This window comes from Lissotriton vulgaris, chromosome 12 (genome assembly GCF_964263255.1).
Source record: "Lissotriton vulgaris chromosome 12, aLisVul1.2, whole genome shotgun sequence".
NCBI lineage: Eukaryota > Metazoa > Chordata > Amphibia > Caudata > Salamandridae > Lissotriton > Lissotriton vulgaris.
The window spans coordinates 738,736,170-738,758,590 of record NC_141700.1 but is presented as its reverse complement, the minus strand read 5'-3'; the positions used below and the strand labels follow the sequence as shown (position 1 = coordinate 738,758,590).

Here is a 22,421-nt window from a genome sequence, read left to right as displayed (position 1 = left end):
CACATTGCTGGGCTATGCATGTGACAAGGATTTGACACCAGCTGGCTCATTTGCTATCTGAAGAACCCAAAAATGTCAATTCAATCTCTCTGAGGCCACTCCCAGGGTCCAGGACCTAAGGAGCACCACTTTTGGTGTCAACGGCTTACTCAAGCTGGAACTGGGCTCTGGTGTAGGTGGTTGGGAGCCTGTTATATCAATTAGGCTCAGAACAGGAGGCCAGCAGGCTGGCCCTTGGAGTCATTTAGGGAGTCCTGTGTTCAGGTGCAATTCCAAATCCCTCAGACTCAGACAGGAGGGAATCAAGGCAGCAGGGCAACAGGGCTGCAATCCTGCAAGGAAACAGTGCAACAGGCCAGCAGTCCAGCAGAGTGGCGGTCCTTTCAGCAGCACAGCAATCCTTCTTCCTTGCAGAGTATCTACAAGTCCAGTTGTTTACTGAAGAGGCCCTAGTTTTATACCCTGGTGCCCTTCTTCTGGAAGGTGGGAAAAGCCTCTAGACAGGGGTCACGATGCCAGTTGGAGTGCCTTGATTAAGTTTCAGAAAATCTTGTTCCAGTAGCTTGCTTGAAATACTTGTAGAGGTGCCAGAACTAGGTTCTTTCAGTTGCGTCGCCAAAATAATGTAGTAATGATGTCCACGCTTGTAGGTAGTTCTCAAGTAGATTTATTGAGCAGATAGGTTATGACATGTACAAGCTCAATAGGAGACCCCACCAGGAGCATCCATCTAGGTGCTCAGCCCATCCAACTGTCACTATCTAGGCAGAACACGAACATTCTGACAGCTGCTCCAATGAACATTCCATTGGTGGTGGAAAGTCATCACATTGAGAATAGCAGGATACTACACAGTGGCTTTGAAGTGCATGGAATTTCCTGACTCCTCTGCCCTGGCTCCAAGCTAGCTGCAGTGACAATGTGTAGGTTATATGTCCTTTGTGCGAAGAAGTCAGAGCACTCCCTTTTCAGTTGAAACTTGGGCTGTGCTCAGCTCCTCCCCATCCTGCTGATAGATAGCCCATTCAGGCACACCTTATCCCTCTATTGTACGACTGTCGGGGAGTAATTCACAAAGTATGTCAGTTTCACCTAGTCTTGTGACCCAAGACCGGACCCAGGATGCTTTTTTCTGGCCCAGGGAGGACTCGTCTTGGCAGTTCGGGCTTGGCTGTTCTCATGAGAAACATGGTCAAGACTGATTTGCATATGGATGGGTCCAAACTGGGATGGCGTAATGAGCAAAAGAAAGATGGATTTATCCCAGATCTTTTGACTGGATGTGCATGTTTGATAAATTCATCATTCCATCCATCATTTGTTTCCACAACCCAAGACAGGCTGAGGGCACAAAAGACACTAAACATGACATAGCTACTTGCTGCCAACAGAAAGTTACACCTTATTAAATGTAACAAGGAATCCCCAATCTTATCCTATGGGAGGTGTAGGCCTCAGAGTAGTGAAATACATGTATGAGTATTTCATTACCAGGACATGGGAAACTTAAAAGTACATGTTCAACCTTTTAATGACTCAACACCCTGCCCTATGGGTTACCTAGTGTCTACCATAGGAGTGACTGTATGTAATAAAAGGGGAGTTTAAGACATGGCAAGGGGGTTTTAATGCCAAGTTGACATGGCAGTTTAAAACTATATTGAAGCTGCAGTGGAAGACCTGGGACATGTTTTGATGTGCTACTTAAGTGGGTGGCACAGTACGTGCTGCATGCTCACTGGTTGCAAATTGACAAAGATGGTATTCCACTCTACATGGGACTTATGAGTAAATTAAATATGTCAATTGGGTAAATGCCAATCTAACCATGTTTTTAGGCGAGTGAGCACAAGTCCTTCACCATTGGTTAGCAGTGGTAAGGATCACAAAAAATAAATTCAGAAAGGTGGATAATGTATGTATTTATTTATTTTGTGTTTTGTATAGCGTGAACAAAACCCAGAAATGGGTATCAGAGCTCTTCACACATATATATATATATATATAGCATTGTAGTTTTAAGCAGTAAACATTGATATCTATAAACAGAAGAAGAAAAACATAAAATGAGGAAACATTTGTACAATAAATAAAACAGTTAGAAAGAACCTAGGTTATTAACTTATAATACATTTTTAATTGTTCTGGGTATTCACAATGGTGACATTAGATGTAGCTGTCCTCAGGAGGATATCTCAGTGCTAAATAATGACAAGTGGATTGCGCCTAAATAGAGTGCAGAGCTCCATCTAGAGTCTGGTAACAGATGAACTTACTGAGAGTATCACTCAGCAGGCTGGATTATGTCAAGTGATTGACTGATTGGGGCTACTAGAACATGGTGTGAGTGTGCTCCTGCAGATTAAGGGAGGAATTTGCTCATTAGGAAGGACTTAACTTTTTTTTTAAATAGCAGTAGATGAAGTTTTTCTGAAGCTTGGAGTGAGCGAGTTCCATATTCTTGGTGCAGTTCCAGAGAAGGCTCTGTGTATGTTTTTTCCCATGGAAGAATAAAGGTTCCAGAAGAAGATTACTGGCATTCCGAGAGTGTATCCTTCCTCCAGAAATTGAAATGTTCTGTGCTAGGTACAGTGGAGTTTTTTGATGGATCGCTTTATGAGTGATGCAGGCCATCTTTAGTTGGATTCTTGCTTCATAAGGCAGCCTGTTGAGAGCTTTCAGATGTAGGGTGATGTGATAACAATTTTTGGATCCTTTTAAGAGTCTTGAGGCTGCATTAAGACATGCTTTAAGTGGGATGTTGAAATCTTGGGTAGTCCTGGTAAAGTGGAACATCTGTCTTCAAGTCACGAGTTGACTGATGTCTGAAGTGCAGTTTTGAGGTCTAGTAATTCGAGGAAAGGTTTAATTTTTCTAAGACAGCTGAGGTGAAAATGGCCATTTTTAGCCATCATGTTGATGTGTGATTGCATATTTAGGTTCTTGTCTAAGTGATTCACAGCGACTTGGCAGAGTCCACCAGGATCGGAGTACAGTTAGTGCAGTGATCAGTTTGGTCCAATCCTTCCTCACTGTGGAGTTTTTTGTGGGGGAAATTAAAAGGAATTAGTTTTTTTGAGAGTTTAGCTTAAGGTGATTGTTTGTTAGCCATTAAACTGTCTTTTTTCATGCTTGGTTCATCAACCTAATCTCTTCTAGGGAAGTGATCCTAATTCATAGCTGAGTGTCATCAGCATACATATGGAAGGAGATGTTAGCCTGCTCTGATATTTCAGTTAAGGGTTCAATATAGAGATTAAATAGTGACGGGGATAGTGTCAAGCCTTGTGGTACTCCAAAGAGGTTAAGGGATGGTGAGGATAGCTTTTGATTCAGCAGAAATATTTGAGTTCTGTGATCTAAGAAGGATTTTTTTAGGATCCATCCTATTCTCAAATTTCTTGAGTATTTTACCATAGTTAACAATCTTTAAACCAGACAAGAGGTCAAGCAGCACAAGCAGACATTTTTCATTAAGGTCTAATGTAGACTAATGCGAGTAGGGCATACTATATGCAGGATTGCTGTTTCTGTGCTGTGCCAGGGTCTGAATCCTGATTGGCAGAAATCAAGTAGCTTGAATTTCATAATGTGTTTGGGTAAGCTGTTGTTAAACACATTTTTCTAGTACTTTGGCTCGCATGGAAATGCTGGATATCGTCGGAAATTGTTTAGGTCCGAAGGGTACTCTGTTTTTTTTTAGGATGGGGATGACTTCGACATTTTTTAGGCATTCCGGGATGGATCCTTGGAAAAGCAATGCATTGATTATCTTGGTCCAAATGGGGATTACAGTATGGTTGATAGATGACAGGCAATTTGACGAGAGAGGGTTGTTGTAGTGGTTGTTCGGTTTTATAGTCAATGAGGTTTTGGAAAAATGTTTGGGAGAAGGCTGCCATAAAGCTGAACGTTCTAACACCTACATTATGCAGAGTTATGCACAGCAGGAATAGGCACCAGCTCAGAACAATTGTTGCATGACATGCATATTAGTGCCACTGGAAAACTGTGACTAGTGCAGCTTTTCAGTCCTAACACTGACCGCGTTGGTGAAAAGAAATACACATAAAAGTAGTTTTAGGTAAACCTCTGGCTATAAATATACTTTTTGAGGAAAGGGGTGTATTTTGAATTTAGAGTTTGAACTTTTGGCTTTTTTAACTATACAATTTGATCACTCAAACTAGATTCCGCAAAAAAACATTTACAAACTTTCAAAAAGCCATGAATTTCCTTCCAGGTGAATACACCTAAGACAATTGCTTTCAAAGATAATTGCCCATTGAATTAACTTCCATTTTTTGGCCAGATAATTTTTCTTCGGAATACAAAATACTGTTGATGTCATCAGCAAACATATACAGTCAAAACGTGGTTAGGTTTTATCTTACAAAATCTCATTTTAAGGGAAAGCAAACATTAGCACCCTAGAGTAAGGTTTTGTCTGCAGTACTCCTAATGGATCTCTTTACATAACTAAAAGATAATTAATATTTTATAACACTAACTCCTATGAGAATTGTTGCAAGTTGTGGTGTAGTGGAAGCAAATCATATGATCAAATCTCTGCAGTTTTCTGTACTGCAAAACAACATATACTAGAAAGACATATTTCTTTTGATTTGCAAAGAATAATACAAGGGAAGTATAAATATAGTTAACTTGTCAAAAATCAAAACCCAGTATTATAAAATTGAATAATTTCACATAATATACTTCATTGAATTGGAGTCAAAAATATATAACTGAAGTTTTTTTTTTTTTTTTAAAGAATATACACATTTAAGCTGCATGGACTTTTCGTGCCGTCAGGCTTGTCATAATCATTTAAGTAATTTTTCCAAAGATTGAACAAGTAATAGCACCAAGTCTGTTATTTAAAGAACCATTGCAAGGGGTAATGAATAAAGAATACATTTTAGAGATTCAATCATGCTTGAATTGCATTTGATAGCATTAAAATATTATTTAGAAATGTAGAACTTTATGGACTATTATTATACTCAGTGAGTCTCGGCTACCCTATCTCTCAGTAGTAGTTAGTACTAACAGTCCAGGCTTTTCCTAATCAAGGTAAATGTATATATAAAGGGCTTTTCTCAATTTCTGGGCAACTAGTGACTCCATTCATAGAATGTGGTATATAGATGTGATATAGAAATGTTTAAAGCTCTTTAGCTTTTGAATTTAAAAGCAGATCTTTGAGGATGCAAAGTATCTGGGCTATGATTTATCTTATGAATATAGGTTAGCTTCATGTATGGTGCAATATGAACACTCTGTTTTACAATGATGTAGGCATGTATCTGCCAATTCAGCTTTGATTTCCACCAGATTGAAATTAATGTATTATATTATTGATATTGTAGTATAAAAGAAAAATAACAATTTCAAAATAAAGTGATGCTGTTGATCTTACATAGTAATGGTTATACATTCAAATTGTGTAGCTAATTACTGTTACTAGTAGCTCAAATTTCCATCTCATACTGGGTTATTTACAAATGGGTTCTGCATCTTTTCTATTTTGCAACTGTTGGCTCAATATTCAGAAGCAGATCAAAATGAATCCAAAGTCTTGATTACACTTTCTGTCAATGAAAACGATTATATATTAGTATTAGTATTGGGGTACATTTGAAGACCCAATATAAAACTTGCCTAGTCCTTCAAGATCAGCTTTGTAATTAGCATCTCACATCAGGTTAGAATTATTTAGTATGTGTTGATAATTGGTTCATGCTTTCTTTTATTACTATCAGTTTTAGCATGTATAATCAAAATCTCCTGTTGTGAGGATTCACTTTGTTTTATATTTCAATCTACTGAAACACATTTTCATAAAGAAAACCAATGTAATAGCAAATAGGTCAAAGAATGTATCGTTCAAGCCATCTTTTGCTCATGCTTTCCAACTAGCAAATGTCTAACATCATGCACTTCCTAATGTTTATCTGTGTGTAGCACAATATGGAACAATCACCTTCTTTCCACCCTTAGTGAGACCACCATTCTCAAAAAAACTGTCTGTATCTCCTGAGTTAAATTCCTTTCCCCCAATACAAGTATAGAACTAAAACAATAATTACAATTAAGATCTAAAAATGGTTTTCTAATATTTCTTTTGCTTTACTATAAGGAAATGTCCACCCCAACTGAGGAGTCTCCCTTTGGTAAACTACATGGAAAAAAACGTGTATTTAACTAAATAAATAGTAAAAATATTGTCATGTTAAGTATTATTGTAAATTCGTTTTATATTTATTTCAAATATAGAACACAATTTAGAAATGCTACAGCAATATTAACTTAATTTTGAATTTAATATGTATAACATTCAAATATGTTAAATCAAATAAAAATGATGTATCCGAAGCATCAATTAAAAATAAATTCCCACCTGAAGTAAAAAATGTTTTTATGTATTGATAATTATTAAAAGTTATATACAGAATTAATTACTAGTAGTACAAGTAGTTTAAGTGATATTACAATAATGTGTACATTTACATAAATGTTTCGACATTGTAATTAAAACATTCACAATTTTTATTTTTACATGTTTTTAAATATTAATAAATATTTGAAATATTTTCAACGATTGTAAATATTTAATATAACTTTATATCCTATAGCAGTGATACTCATAGTAGGGCATGCAACCCTCCGGACCTTTACTCGCGGGCCCCTGGTCACAGTAACTATTAAAAGATGATAAATGAACAGGCAAGCATTTATTCAAAGGTTAATTAAAGGTAAAGAAAGAAAGTAACTAGATTGTCCTGACCACTCAACTTTAGGAACAACTTCATTTTTAAAGACATCTTGCAGAACCGTTCCACCTTAATACATCAGATTATATCAGTGTATTGAGAAGTATTATTTTTTTAAACTGATAGTTTCCAGACATGAATTTTGAAATATTCATTGTTCCCTACCTTCCTCAACCCTGACAACAATGCTAATAGTGAACTAGGAGGCAAGTCAGTTGTCATGTGCACCCTTTGGGTGGCCTCAGTCCCTAATACATATGAACAACATTACAGTTAATTAACTCAAACTCTAAAGAAGGCTTTGCTCATCCCATATTCTAAAGTCCTGTATTTTGGAATCCTCTTATCTCTGACCATGAATAAAAAGGAGGTAAAGTGAAATAAAACAATGACAACAATCGCCTATGATCACACTATTTGGTAAAGGGGGAAGACGGGTTTAATCTGAGTTTTTTTGTGGGCAATTTAGCCACTGAGGTCCTAATTATGCGTCTGGCAGTCCACGGACCACCAGACTCGCAGAGGGCCAGCGGTGGCTGTCTTATGATCACCCTATTACAATTAAGGCGGTCGGACCGCCATTGCCCTGCAACAACTGCCAGGGTACCACTATTCTTTTGTGGTGTTGCGGCTCTCCTAATGCTGCAATATGCTTGGCAGGACTGATGTGGTCCAACCACACATTTTTTTCAAACATATTGTATTCATTTAATTATTGTGCATACATACAACAAACCATCCACATTTTTGGAATCAATAGTATTCTTTGACATGAGTAGTACATTATTCACGTTTTTTTAGTTCATACATTTATATCCAAAAATAAGCCTGGCTTCTGTCTAGTTACATATATTGCTGCTAACAATATCATAATATAGGTACTACAAATGATGTTATTTACGAGCAACATGCTCAACTTCATCCCCTCTCACCCCCTGTGAAACAAATACAAACTTGCTTACATGGTCCGGACGACTTGATATGTGTGCCATATATTTGTAGGATGGGGGAAGAGAAGAGGAAGGGGGAAGAAAGGGAAGGATAACTGGGCAGTAGCCAAAGGTAAAAAATCTGTTGTGATCCATTCTATGCATTGTGGTCAGGTGTGTCATGGTGGGCAGCAGTGTAAACTACCTCTAATGAGCTGTATTGTATGCTTCAAATTGTTCCAATAGGTAGGGCCATTCCATTGAGAGTGCTTTTTTTCTGAGTCCCCTGTATTCCTCCCGCTGTAGGGCCTTTATTTCGGCTGTTGCTCAGCAAATTACTTCCTCCCCCATTGGTCCCTTCCTCTGCGCTGACTGGAATTTCCAGTGCTGTGTGAGCAATCTTTCTGCCAAAATTAGAGAAATATATGTAAAGCAGCACAATACCACAGCTTTTTTGAAGAGTGGAATTAAGCCCATGAGGCATGCTTTCATAGTGGACCAATAAGATCGTTCAGATAATTGTGATAGGCCTGCAGTAACTTCACTCCAATATCCTTGCAAGGTGGGACATGCCCAAAACATATGGATGAAACTAGTATCACGCAAATGATAACGAGGACAGTCTGAAGAAGCAAAAGGGTACTTGCATGCACCCTATGTAGCGTTAAGTATGCCCTATGCAATATTAAGAGATTTATGAATTTAACTTGGACATTACAAGAGACTCGTTTGAGATATTCAAGAACCACCGCCCATTATGTGTAGTGCTTTTAATAGTTGAAAGGAGGGGGTTCTCGTTGCTCCACTAGCCAATGTCGGCACATAAAATGTTTTATTGTGGCATGGGTCAAAAACATTGTGGTAGGTACTGCATGAGTTCATGCAAACTCGGCGTGGGGCATTAGGATTCCGCTCTATGAACAGGGAGTCCACCGTCACAACTCCAGCTTCCTCCCAAGGCTCCAACCTATTGGCTGATAGAACCTCCCGTGGGGTAGGCGAACCACAGAGGGGAATATTTGGGGTGTATTGGGTGGGTACATTGGCATACTACAGTGCTAGTTTCCAGTAGTGTAATGCCATCTGGAGAAGCAAGGGGGCATCCCTCATTTTCTTAGATTCATGACAAAGTAGTGTCTGTAGTGTTCCGAGCCATAGCCATGCAGGTTTATACCAAATTTCGAACAAATTACGGCTTGCTAGCCAATAAGCCAGCCACTGCAATTATCCGACGATGCAATATGCCTTGAAGTCTGGGGCCCCCAAACCACCTTTAGTCCTAGGCACTTGCAATTAACTCGGCCTATCCTATGACGCCCGATTCACATATCAGATTTGTCAGTAAAGAGTCTAGGTTTTTGAAGATCCATGTTGGAATCACCACTGGGAGGTTCACAAAGTGATACATGAGCCTAGGCAACATGACCATCATGGCCACTGCTAGCCGGCCCACCATAGTCAACATCAGTTTAGTCCAAAAACAACCTGCGATTTTAGGGGGTTGATTGTACGGATCAGATTTCCCTCCAATGTATCATAAGTAGTTCTGTGTATTTGGATACCAAGGTACTTAAATGTGACCGGTTCCACCTTAAGCTGTGCTGGGCCGAACTGTAAAACAGACAGATTGTAATTAATGTAAAAGGAGTAGGCTATAGATTTCAAGGCAGGTGTAGACCCAATATGGGCCCAAATTGAGGTAGCAGAGTAGCTATAGGATGTAAGTGTAATTGCATGTCTTTAAAATATAACAACATGTTGTCAGCATAAAGAGATACCGAGTGGATTGCCGAGGGAAACAACCTTAACAACTCAGACTTTACACCGTGATACAATCACAGCACAGTCGTTACAACAACCGCATTGTTACAACGCAGTGCCATTACAACACAAGTCGTTACAATGACTTGCGCTATATAGCACTCTAAATTAAGGAATAGTATGATTTACTATTCGAACACCTTCCCTACTGTTGCACACACTGGAGTTGCAATAGTAAATCATACTATTCCTAAGTCCAGTGCGCCATCTAGCCCAAGTCGCTGTAACGACTTGCGTTGTAACAGCACTGTATTGTAACAACGTGGTCGCTGTAATGACCACATTGTTATTGTATCGCGGTCTAAAATATGTGTCGATATGTTCTATATTCATTGCCGGGACTATAGGTATGCCATATGCCATCATTGCTTGGCATAAGTGTTGAGCAAGGGGCTCCAATGCCAATACAAATAGTATTGGAGAGAGGGGCAGCCTTGACGTGTCCCACAAAATATATGATATTCAGGTGAGATGTTGGAACCCGTTTTTGCTTGCGCTGTTGGCCTGATGTAGAGTAACTTTAACCATCGACAAAAGTTGGGAGGTATCCCAAACTTAGTAAGTGTTGCAAGCATATAGGATCAACTGAGAGTATCGAAAGCCTGATGAATATCTAAGGAAAGACAACCTGCATATAGAAAGTGATCCTGAGCCGCATGCATTAAAGCGAAGAAACGACAAATATTCAAGGAGGCACTTCACCGGGGTATAAAGCCACATAGGTCATTGTGTATCAGCCCAGGAAGAAGGGGAAGTAGACGTGATATTAAAATCTTACTGATGATTTTGTACTCTGTGTTGAGAATAGATAAGAGCCTATAGGAGGAGAGATCCGTAGAGGGTTTGTCAGGTTTTAATAAGGAAGTCACTATTGCCTCCCTAGTTGTGGGCGGTAATACTCCTTCCTCTAGTGATATGTCATACAACTGCAGTAGCTTGGGGACTAACTGATGTGAATGTGGAGTAGAATTCGATGGAGAGCCCATCCGAGCCTGGCGCTTTATTGCAGACAAATTCCTTTATAGCTCAACAAATCTCGAAGTAAGGGGGCTGCCAAATCTTCAACACTTGCAAGCGGGACAACAGGAAGTGAAATAGATGCAGGAAACTCATCAGTGGACTCACATGAGAGATGGTGGGGGAGCTTTATACAAATGCGTATAATAATCCTGGAACACCCCATTGATCTTTACCTACCTGTGTGGTAACCTTTGTGTAATCCCTGGTATGCACTGCTAGTATGGGTGTGGGTGAAGGTTGTTGTCTTATTATACGAGCCAGCAATGTACTGACCTGTCTGCTTCTGAATGTGAGCGCAATGTATATGCATTCAGGTCAATTAGTCTCAGGCAGTCTAGCAGTACTTCAAACTTCACACTATCCTCTTGAAATTTCTGTTCTCTTGCTTCGGCCTGGGCCACTACTTCTAGCGATTGCAATGTTGTTTCCAATTCAGTGACATCTCAAATGACCTCATGCCTGGCACCTATCACTGCCCCCATCGAGACCCCTCAAATTGTCACTTTGAAGGGCTCCCACTCTATGGATCTCGATGTGGCTGTACCATTGCTATCGGCAAAGTAGGAGGTGATTGTTATAGCAATAGTGTTTCTGAACACTGGGTCCTCTAGCAATGAAGGCTGTAAGCGCCACATCGGGATCAGGGAGGGGATCCGACCCGAGTTAATTGGTAATTCAAGTGGATTATGTTCTTAGATACTCTTACCTAAATAAGTTGTATGTGATATAGATGGGAGTCTGTCTGGAGTGCATAAGAATCGAGCAAGGCAAGTTTGTAGGCCATGGTGGGGGAAAAAAAGAAATATTCTCGCATGTTTTAAAGCTGGAGTCACCAGACATCAACTAGGTTCCACCCCTCCACCCACAGGAGCATGATCTTAGCCTGCTGCATTGTTATAGTAGTGGAGGGTGAGAGTGATCCAGCCCCACGTTGATTACTGCATTAAAATCCCCACCCAACAGCCATGTATAATGCATCCATTCCAAAAAGGCGTTTGATAGGCAGGACAGAAATGCATCCTGATCAGTGTTAGGTGCATATACGGACCCAAGTACCACCCGCTTCCTATCCAGTGTGCCTTGTAATAACACATATTTACCTTGGTCATCAATTTTACAATCGATCATAGAGACTGGGATCCCGGCTCGTATCCACACTAGTGCTGCACGTGAAAAAGCAGAATAAGCAGTCAAATACAATTGACTCCTCCAACTTCTATGTAATTTAGGGGTTTGGAGGGCATTAATTAAGTTCGATTCCTGCAGGTATACTATTTGAGCAGGGCGCCGATGCAACTGGACCAATATCCTGTGCCATCTGTGGATCAAGCCCATACCCTGTATGTTCCAAATGACAATATTGTATGGATTAATCACAGATGTAATTTATAATAAAACATAGATATCAGTGACCCCACAACCCCCCAAACCTCCTCAAAGTACAAGCAACGAGAACACTGACAAGTAGAACAAATAAACATTATCCCAATACTCTGTCAAATGAGTCAACTTCAGTTTACCAAACTGAAAGTTCAAAGGCAACATAGTGAACTGTGCAATAACAAGGCATTCACTTGTGGGGTAGACTACTAATGTGGAGGACGTGTAGGCTACATGTGGTAGGTGGTACAGCTCAGTACGAGCCGGGCCACGGGGGAATATTAATGGGCCATTACTTAGCTGCGACGAAACTGAGGGAAACAATGCAAGACTCCCCCCAAGTATGGGTGCGATGTTGCCTCCTCCAAGGGACTGGAGCTTATAGGTGGGCAGACACACTTTAAAGCAGATTCAGATCGGAAAGCCTCATGCCTGCCTTGCAATATAAACTGGGGAGATGGGATGCCAGCCATGGTGCTTTGTGTAGTTAGTCCCTTTCTTCGCCTGCGTGGAGGTCTCTAGGGTTTTTGTTGTAACCGCTCACAGCGGTTCCCAGGAAATTTCTGTCCAACCAGTCCCATGCACTCTCAGGCTTTTAAAAAAAGAAGGAATGCTGGTTATCAATGATTTTTAACTTGGCTAGGAATAGGAGAGCAAACGTAAGGCCAGCTGCGTGGATACGAGATTTGACCTCTAGAAATTAGGAACATTTGCACTGGACTGTCAATGTATAGTCTGGGAAGATTGAGAATTTCGCATTGTTGAACTGTTGCGGGTTGTTGTCATGGGCTGCTTTCAGCAGATGATCTTGATCTCTAAAGTTTAGTATTTTAGCAATAATTGTTTGTGGGTTTGCACAAGGAATGGGTTATCTAGTGGGAAGCCGATGGGCTCATTCCACCGTAAAGAGCTCTGACAGTCCTGTGGAGCAACTTTTGTTTTGAGCCAATCCTCTATAAATGTTGTTGGCTGAGGACCCCCCAATCCCTCAGCAAGGCTCACTATTCTTAGATTTTTCTGTTGGGCCGTTCTTTCTGCATTGTCCACGCAGGCATGAAGGGTTTCTGTTTGCTGGCTTAATTGTAGGAGTTGCAGGTCATATTCTCTCACCTTTAATGCTACTGAGTCCAGCGTCTGATCTGAGGCCTTGAACCTATCAGATAGTTTTCTGTGGTTGTCCTTTAGAAAATTAAGTTCTGCAAAGATAGTACCTAGCTGATGTGCAATAGCTGATCTGGATTCCCGTATTTCCCGTAATATCAGGTCCAGTTTGTCCGGGGGGTTTGGTACCTCGCTCCCACCCAGCATAGAGTGCTTGGAGGAGGCTTCAAAGGGTGGCAATCAGGATTATCCCCTCACTGATGCCGGAGCTGCTGTTGCCTTCATATCCCTAAACATAGAGGAGAATGAGCAGAAGATGGTGATTCTACTCCCCTAAAATCCAGTGATTTGCAGAGGATATCTATAGTGGGCACCGCCCCAACCCCCGTTAGCTTCACCTGGAACACAACAGGGGAGGCCACTGGCTCCTGCCACGAGGGCTCCACACACCCGGTCACCTCTTCCAGCTCGGGCTACGGCAGTAGCGGTAAGGCCTGTTCCACCATTCGGCCTGCCTGATGCCCCTTGACCCAGAGGGGAATCTAGGAGAGCCCCCAGTAGTTTCTAGTCCTGCCTCAGCAGGCACCAGCCGGGCCCTCACAGCTCGCAGCATCTGGCTATAGCAGACATCGATCGGTTCTGAAGGGGTACATGAGTTTGGCACTGCAACAAAGCCCCACCCTTCCAGGCTGTTCCTTGGATGCTCCAGCCATTATCTCCCTATATGGCGATGCCTGTCACATTGCAGGTCGGTAAGTGACTCTTCTGCACCACAGACTCCGATGTGCTCTGCAGGCCCGCAGTCTCTGAGGAGCATTTAGTGCTTCAGGCCTCTACGATAGTGGTAGCACTCAGCGACTGCAGGCAGGCCCTGTCTACCCCTCATTCCCCCAGCAGAGCTCAGCGGGGGGGGCATCTCACTACGAGACCCTGCAACCTCAGTTCCAACACCGGAGCCCAGACTTCCAAGCTGCTTCCCCAGGCAGTCTTCAGGGGCACTCCAGTAGTCATCTCCCCTTGGGGGCAGGTCCAGCCACAGTACAGGCCACAAGCAGAGCCCGCAGCTCCACATGCCTCATCAGAGTCAGCAGGCCCCGGACCTAAAGGGAGGGCTCCACGCCCAAGCCATACCGACATCAACCACACACCGCACTTCTGTGCCTGCTCAAGCATGAGCAGCAACCTGGCACCCTGTCATGCTTCCGGGAGGGCAGGTATAATAGGGTATGTGACAGATTCTTGTCCTGAGCCCGGAGCTCGACACTGAAGCAACCACCATCTTGGGCTGCTAGCTGCAACCTGTGGTCCCACCAAGCATATTACGATTTTCCTCTCCGCCACAGTTTTCATTGCAGTTACTCCTCCATGAAAACCATGGCAGAGAGGAAACAAAGGAGGCCCTACTGGGCCCCCTTGTGCTTATGCACCATGGGATGCATGCTGTGGGGCACAATATATGCCCCCTGGGTGCATGCACCCTAGTTCCTGCATGGCATGGACTTTACAGTCCATGATGTGCTAGAACAGTTAATGGCGTTCCCATTGCAGTGCCCCTTTTCAGGGCACTGCTGTCAGAATGTCAGAAAATGCCTGCCAGACACAATAAACACTCGCAATATGGTGGGCTACCCGACCATGAGTTTGGTGGTGTGACGGTGGGGTGGAGCCAGCACTGCACCACCAAACTCGGAATAAGGCCCTAAATGTATATGCTTTCCTTTTCCTACTCTCACCTTACTGCAAATTTCATTGGTAGGTCATGTGTGGTGCTTGACTTTTGGGTCACTTTTTTCTGTAGTAATTTTAGAAGTGGAGTTTGTGAGTATCACTGGGCTTAATCTTTTGTGGATGGATGCATGTCCCTCACCAAACTTCTTCCTACCCCTTTCTAAATCCCTCCTTTCTCCTCCCTAAACCCCTCCCATTTAGTAGTAGATATGCACCTTTTCCAGCCACTCTTTCTGGTTAGTCCTGCATTTAGTATCAAGTACAAAACTTTCATGAGTGAGAATGTCCCAATAGAAAATAAAGGCACATGGATGTCATTTGGGGGTAGTCAGGGATCCGAGCTGTGATGCCTAGTTTGCTTCCTGCTTTTCCTGGCACTTCTTTTGTGACCCTGGCCCCAGAGGAGGCAAATGTTTTGCTCCTTCTTGGCCAGGGGTCTCAAAGGAAATACCAGGAGTAGCACAGAGCAAGCTAGAGGTGCAGCTGCGACCATTGACTACCTCCAAATGGCATCCATGGATAAGTGATGTGGCGGTGGAGATTTAAAATCATAGGATTGTGAGTTCCATTTGATAGAACTAGAAGCTTCTAATAGGAATTAGGTCAGTTATAATTCTATTGCGATTAATCACTTTTCACAGTGTCTTTTGTCTGGAGAGACAGAGGAATTCCTAATTCAGTGGGCCAAGTAGGTTATTGACTTAGCAAGCTCTCTTTCTGCAGCCATCATTAATGTCTCTCTGTGGTACTGGTTTTCTGAAGACGGAGGCACTGTGAGGAGACGATAGCTGCCCTTTTAGGCTGACTGTTCATAATCAATAGTAGCGGCGCCGTGCAAAAAGAGTAAAGACGAATACTGATATAGGAATTTAAAAACACAACATATAATCCTTAGCTCACAAAAAGGCAACATTGGATACCTTGACCAGGTTTCTATCTGGACTCTTCAGTCAGAATCACGTCTTCAAGTTTTAAGACAGAATAATCTCTAATATTTTGGAGTATCCCTATTTCTGCCATAGTTCGATTGATCGTATATACAACGGCTACCCATTGATCCAGAGATACACATAATCTGCCTACTGAAATTTCCTTATATTATATACTCAGAACCCCCATTTCTTTCATGGAAATTGTACCTTATTTGGCCCTGATAAAGGTGATAATATCTTGCTTTCACCGAAACGTACATAGGCCAGCTATACACATCTGAGAATTCCATCCAAAGATCCATGCCAAGGAACGGATTTTTCAAAACTAAAATGATGGACTGATGCCAATTTGAATGTATATCTATTAAGACAAACAGATCACTGTCTCAGATGTGTTTCCCTGTGAATATATTTGCACAGTATGAGAGCTAATATGTTTGAGATGAATGAATGGTGAGATAGTCTGAATGAGGCAATGAGTTTGATTTCACTTTTGTTCTTTTTCTGTGGGGGTTACTAATTGAGGCAAATATTTATGAATAGAGAAATAATAGAAATTGAATTTGCTTCCTTATCTTTGAATGGCATTGTAAATAAATTTCATGTTTTGTATCCTTTGAAATTATATTTTTATATACAAAAAAGACACTAAAAAAGAGAGAAATAATGTTTTTTGATAAATAAAACACAATATAAATGAAAGTCAATTCTGGTTCTCTTTTCATGTATCTGTGCTGTATACTATAATATTATAAGTAGAGTTATGACCAATAGTTAAATTAGATAGGTCTGACAAGAGGTTGCTTCAGTTTGCTCTTACTTTATTCCCCTCCTCTTGGACCTCAAATTACTAGGGGGTACCTTAATTTTATAATCACTAACATTCTCATACATGTCTGTTCAGAAGTGACCATATCCCAAGCAGTCATATTTCTCATATAATATGCCTCAGTTCTGTGGTATATTTGTTATGTTCTGATATATTCTTGTTGTTTTTATTTGGGAATTATAGCTCTTAAGAGAAGATTTAGTAACCGATGAGCACATTATTATGGAGCAGGGCAAAAGAAATGGAATTGTCAACAATTAAGTAGATTGGGGTCTTCATCCTTTTCTGTAATAAGAGCTATTGTGATCAATAAAAATCCACCTGAGTTATTTTAGTCATTAGTGCTGTAATAGTGATCACATCAGAGAAGAGTATGTTAGTAACCAACCCATGTAAAATGACCTGCAGTGATCAATCAGATCAGTGTATCAGATTGCCGGCAACGATGTAAGAAAAAAAAGATGTTGTTAATTCGGAATGCCTATACATGAGTAATATAAAATTGCCATAGCTTAAATGCCCCTGGCTACAAGGTAATATTATTAGTAATAAACGTCCCCAATGCCACATGATTTATCACTCAAATATCAGCTTTAAATAGATTTTGAAAGTCCAGACATTAGCATATCTGTTCTGAAAATAAAACATTTTCAACTCTAATACACATTTTCCAATTCTCATATGCATATATTCAGTCAAGCAAAAGCTTCTTATTTAGTAGGCTGGACTGGACACAGGAGAGCAACAGTAAGATAGCATGAAATAATTAGAAACATAATACATTAAAAATAGATACATTTATAAAAATATTTTTGTGAATTAATCTACATAATACAACACTTTAAAAAAATTTAAAAATTCCTTAGCACATTATTTCATTAACCAGGCTTTATAAGAACGGGGTAGCTGCTCTAGCTGATTTAATACCACTTTTCACAAAAAGAGTTCGTAAAAACTGACATCCGGGGTATTTTAAAACAAGGCAAACAAATAAAACACACTCAGCTGTCAGAACGGCCCCCTTGCACGGATTACACCTTCTATTGGCCCACTTTATTAGCATCTGTGACATAACCTAAAGGGAGGCAATTCAGTCTGAACATTAGCATACAGCAGTGGGCACAATGCTCTTAATTCCAGGTTAAATAATGATGCAGGGCCAAAACGCGTCCGTCTTAGCTCCCCCAGCATCTTTAATTTCCCACAGGGACGCATATCATCTTACAAGGAGCTGTGTTACAAAAAAGATTTTAAATAGCCTCTGAGAGTATAATACCTCATGTCTTGTAAATCTGCCACTTTTAGATTTAAGTGCTTAAGTGAATATTAAAGATTCGGCATCACAATATGGGCACTCCTTGCAGAAGAAAAAGATTTGGCACTCATACTTTCCTCAAGGAGTTCTCCTTCAAATGAATAAGCTGATAAGCCCAGCCTATTTTAGTTGCCAATCCCCCTACAAAGGTGCTTCCCAGACCCATTTTAATGTCTAATGCCTCAATTGGCGCCATCATTTTTAAATTACAAATTGTATGCAACATCTTCTCTTCTACTCAATACATAAAGTGCCAGTGCTCAACTTTTATAATTTCTACACCATATAATAGTGTACAGGGAATTTTCATCTTATATACCAAAAGGAAATGATTAAACTGACTTCAGCCTGTACCACCATAAAGTGCTTTAATTGTGTTTGCATGGGACAGTGCCTTTTTCTTCAGATGTGTAATATGTTCTTTCTCAGTTAAGTCAGCCAAAATCATTTTCCCTAAGTAGGGGTATGATTTAACTGTTTCTGTAGGTATCCAAATACCATCTATAGTTCATCTTCGGGTGACAGCTTATCTTATGAAACTTCATGATTTTACATTTATGTCTATTAACTTTTAAATAATGGCTGTCAGCATAAGTTGCTAAACAATTAAGACATTTCTCCAAACCTTTAGGACTCTGGTCAAATAATACAATATCATCTGCATAAGGAAGTTCCCTCATTGGTAAGACGCGACCTTTGGAGAATCCCCCCCACATGGTTCATCAGCCCCGACAGATCAACAATGTAGAAGGAAAAGAGACGAGGCACCAATAAACAGCCTTGTTTTAGGCCATTTTTAGTTTCAATCTTTGGTGTGAGGTCACGATTACCACCCAACATTACATGATACCATGTGGCAGTGTGGAGAACCTTTATCAATTTTAAAAGACTTTCTGGAATACCCAGAGCCCTAAGTTCCCCGCACAGGGTATGGCCGCCCATACTGGTGAAGGTGGTAGACCAATCAATGAATGCCCCATAAACAGGCATAACTTTTTCTGGACATACTTTTCCACAATAAGGTGCAGTGCAGTAATGTTATCCAAGGTGTAGCAATTAGGTCAAAAATCAGCTTCTTCTGGGGTCACAATATGCGTTTCTTCTACCCAGTCCTGTAGCTGACTTAATACACTCTTCGCGAAGATTTTCCCAGTTGCATCTAGGAGCTTGATTTGCCTAAAATCACTTGGGATGTTAATAGGGCCTTTTTTATGAAGTGAAAGCTCAATACTGCCCTTCCAGGAGTCGTTGTAATAAACAACTGCGCCATTCGGCATTATAGATGTTAGTAACTTTAGGATTACATGTACTATCACTACATTCCCCAATAGTCTTCTAGAGAGATCTATTATTTTCTTGGTTAACAGATTCTGCAATTTCTACCCATGTCCTATCTGCTTCTTTCCTTTTTTGTACCAGAAAACACCTAGTTCTCCTCCTATGACACTTTATAATGTTACTATGTTAATTTGAATAATAGATGAATTGTTGCCTTCAGAGTTTTTTCATCAACTTGTTCGAAATAAAACACTTATTTGGGTTTCCCCCCACTTCTTAGTTTAATTACAAATATTTACTGGCAAGATCAAATTAACCCTTACACATTTTTGCTTATGAAAAATGTAACATTTGGTGTGTGGCTGGTTAATGGAAGCAGAACATGTGGAAAGTTTCAATTTACTCATAATCTTGAGATGCTAAGTGACTTAACATACCTGAACCATTAGCATTCAAAATTGATAGCAGGAAGATTAATATTTTGAAAGAGTTGACTATCGATTATATTTGTTGAACTTGTCTTTCAGATGCAAGAGGATGCCAGCAATGCCCATCAGATCAATGGTCTAATGACAAGCGTAATGCCTGTATCCCTAAGCAAACTGAATTCCTCTCCTATCACAGTCTTTTGGGTATTCTTTTGGTCTTGGTAGGAATCAATTGCACAGTGAAGACAATGTCCATTTTAGTTATCTTTATTAAGTATGCAGATACTCCTGTTGTTAAGGCGAACAACCAAGTGCTCACCTACGTTCTCCTTGTTGCTCTGATGCTTAGTTTTCTCTGCTCTTTTCTCTTCATTGGAAAACCTCAGAAAACCACCTGTGTGCTTCGCCAACCTGCCTTTGGTGTTATATTTGCTTTGTGCATCTCTTGTGTTTTGGCCAAAACTATCATGGTAGTCATTGCCTTCAATGCCACAAAACCTGGAAGTAACTTGAGGAAGTGGTTGGGTCCTCGGATCCCCATCTATACAGTCTGTGGTTGCACACTTGGTCAAGTCATTATCTGTGGCAATTGGTTGCTCCTCTGCCCTCCTTTCCCAGACAGCAACACAAAACTAAAGACTGGGACAATTGTTGTGCAGTGCAATGAATGTTCAGAGACTGCCTTCTGGTGCATGCTGAGCTACATGGGGATGCTGGCCGGTGGCAGCTTTGTTCTTGCCTTTCTGTCACGAAATTTGCCCGACACTTTCAATGAGGCCAAATGGATCACTTTCAGCATGCTTGTCTTTCTTAGTGTGTGGATATCTTTCATTCCTGGATATCTGAGCACACAAGGGAAATACACAACTGCCATGGAGGTCTTTTCAATCATCTCCTCGAGTGCAGGAATACTCATCTGTATATTTATTCCCAAATGCTTTATTATATTGTTCAGGCCTGAAATAAATACAAGAGATCATCTGTTAAGGAAAAGTCACACAAAGATCGCAGAAAAAGAAAGAACAAAAACATAGACAGATTTCCAATGTTCTAACTCAACCTCAAGCCATCTGCTGATTGTTCACCTTAGTTTCTAACCTTATAATGAAAAAAGATGCAATACTGGATTTCACCATATGTGTGCAGTCTAATTGTAGAGAAACAACTGGAGATAATCATAGTCATTCAGATAATGATTTGCTACCCGGTATAAAGATAATATATAATATAGGTCAATATTGGATACATAAAAAAGAGAAGGTGTAACAGTTTGATGGTTTATTTTATAGTTCTACAGCAATCAAACATAGAACAAAAAAAACATAGCTCAGTATTAACATTTTCTGTCTTAAGCAGGGTAACCTGGGTGTGAAGAATACTTTAGAGAACATGCTTTCTTTATATGGCTGGAAGAGATCTAATAACATCTCTCCTCTACTAAATGCACTCCTATACATGTCAATTAAGCAGCTAGTTGAATTCAAAACCCTTTGTCTTCTGCATAAGTTTCCATTCAGCAGGAGTCCAACTGCCAACATCACTCAACAAGGCAAATATGGCTGGCCTTAAAGACCTGTCTTTCTCTGGTACCAGAAAGCTACTGTTTGGAGCAAGGTGTATGTACTCACATTGTTGAACACTTTTGCATTTTGCCTCTGCCTCACAGAGAGAGAACCCTTTGTCTGTGAAGCCAATGTACTTGATTCTCTTAATCACCTGTCACCAATCCTGGTCCTAGAACTCTCAGAAGTATATTTTGCAGTGATGGAACAATTGAGAAATACTCAATACAATAAATTTAAAAACTCACACATATATTCGTATGCCTCTGATGGAATAGAACATTGTGCATAGATCACTAATCTAAAATTTAAAACCAGTCCTCTTCTTGACTTTTACAATACATTTTTTGGTAAGTGACAAAGGGCCATATGTATCAACATCTTGATTTACGATTCTCAAATAGCGATTTTTTAGAAATCGCTATTTGAGAATTGCAAATAGGGATGAATGTAAAAAATCGAATTTTTTTTGCGATTTCTTAATATTCCTTAATTGCGATAGCAAATTGAGAATCGCAGTTAAGGAATACTTTCCCATTCATTTCTATGGGCCAGGAGGCCCATGGGAATAAATGGGAAGTTATTCTCAGTTTGCGAATCCCAATTTGTGAATCGCAAATTGAGAATAATTTCAAGGGTGCAAGGGTGTCATAAGGACACCCTGATGCACCCCTGAAATTTACATGTGTGCGCATATGGCGCACATACATGCCCTAAGGGCATGTATGTGCACCACATGGCTCTTTGAAAAATGCAAAAAAGTGCATTTTTCTAAGAAATCACACATTACCACCAACTTGAAGTTGGTGGTAATTTGCGATTCCTTAAATGCAATTGCAAAATAAGGAATCACACATTTTGAGATTCCTTATTTTGCCTTACATACCATTTTGCAAAATTGCATTCGCAAATGCGGAAATTCTGCGAATTCCGGCGTTTGTGCATGCAATTTTGCTTGATACATATGGCTCAATATTAGAACTGCGATTTCTGGTTGGCTAAGGCTTGCGCCAAAAGCCAGGCAGAAACCATCATTCTAGTCAGGGCAAGGGAGTTACACGCCAAAGATAACCCCTGCTCACCCCATTGGTAGCTTGGCACGAGCAGACAGGCTTATTCTGGAGGCAATGTGTAAAGCATTTGCGCACGCACACAGTAACAACATCCCAGGCACACCACAAAAAGAACTCCACACAAGGTTATATAAAAATACCTTTTGTATTCTTAAAACACATCAGATACTCATCACACAATATACATTGTGCCAACTGGCACGGGCAATATTCACAAGGGATTATTTACACAGGACAGGGCCACGTGGG

General features: G+C 40.5%; 1 protein-coding gene across 1 annotated transcript in view; it reads left to right on the top strand.

The window, feature by feature from the left end:
• Positions 1-20,571, top strand: part of LOC147678468 (extracellular calcium-sensing receptor-like) — a 52,574-nt gene extending 32,003 nt beyond the window's left edge. The window contains exon 6 of the mRNA XM_086945647.1: positions 19,637-20,571. Within this exon, the coding sequence (XP_086801773.1) occupies positions 19,637-20,571 (935 nt within the window). The remainder of the gene's footprint in view (positions 1-19,636) is intronic.
• Positions 20,572-22,421: the final 1,850 nt, after the last annotated feature.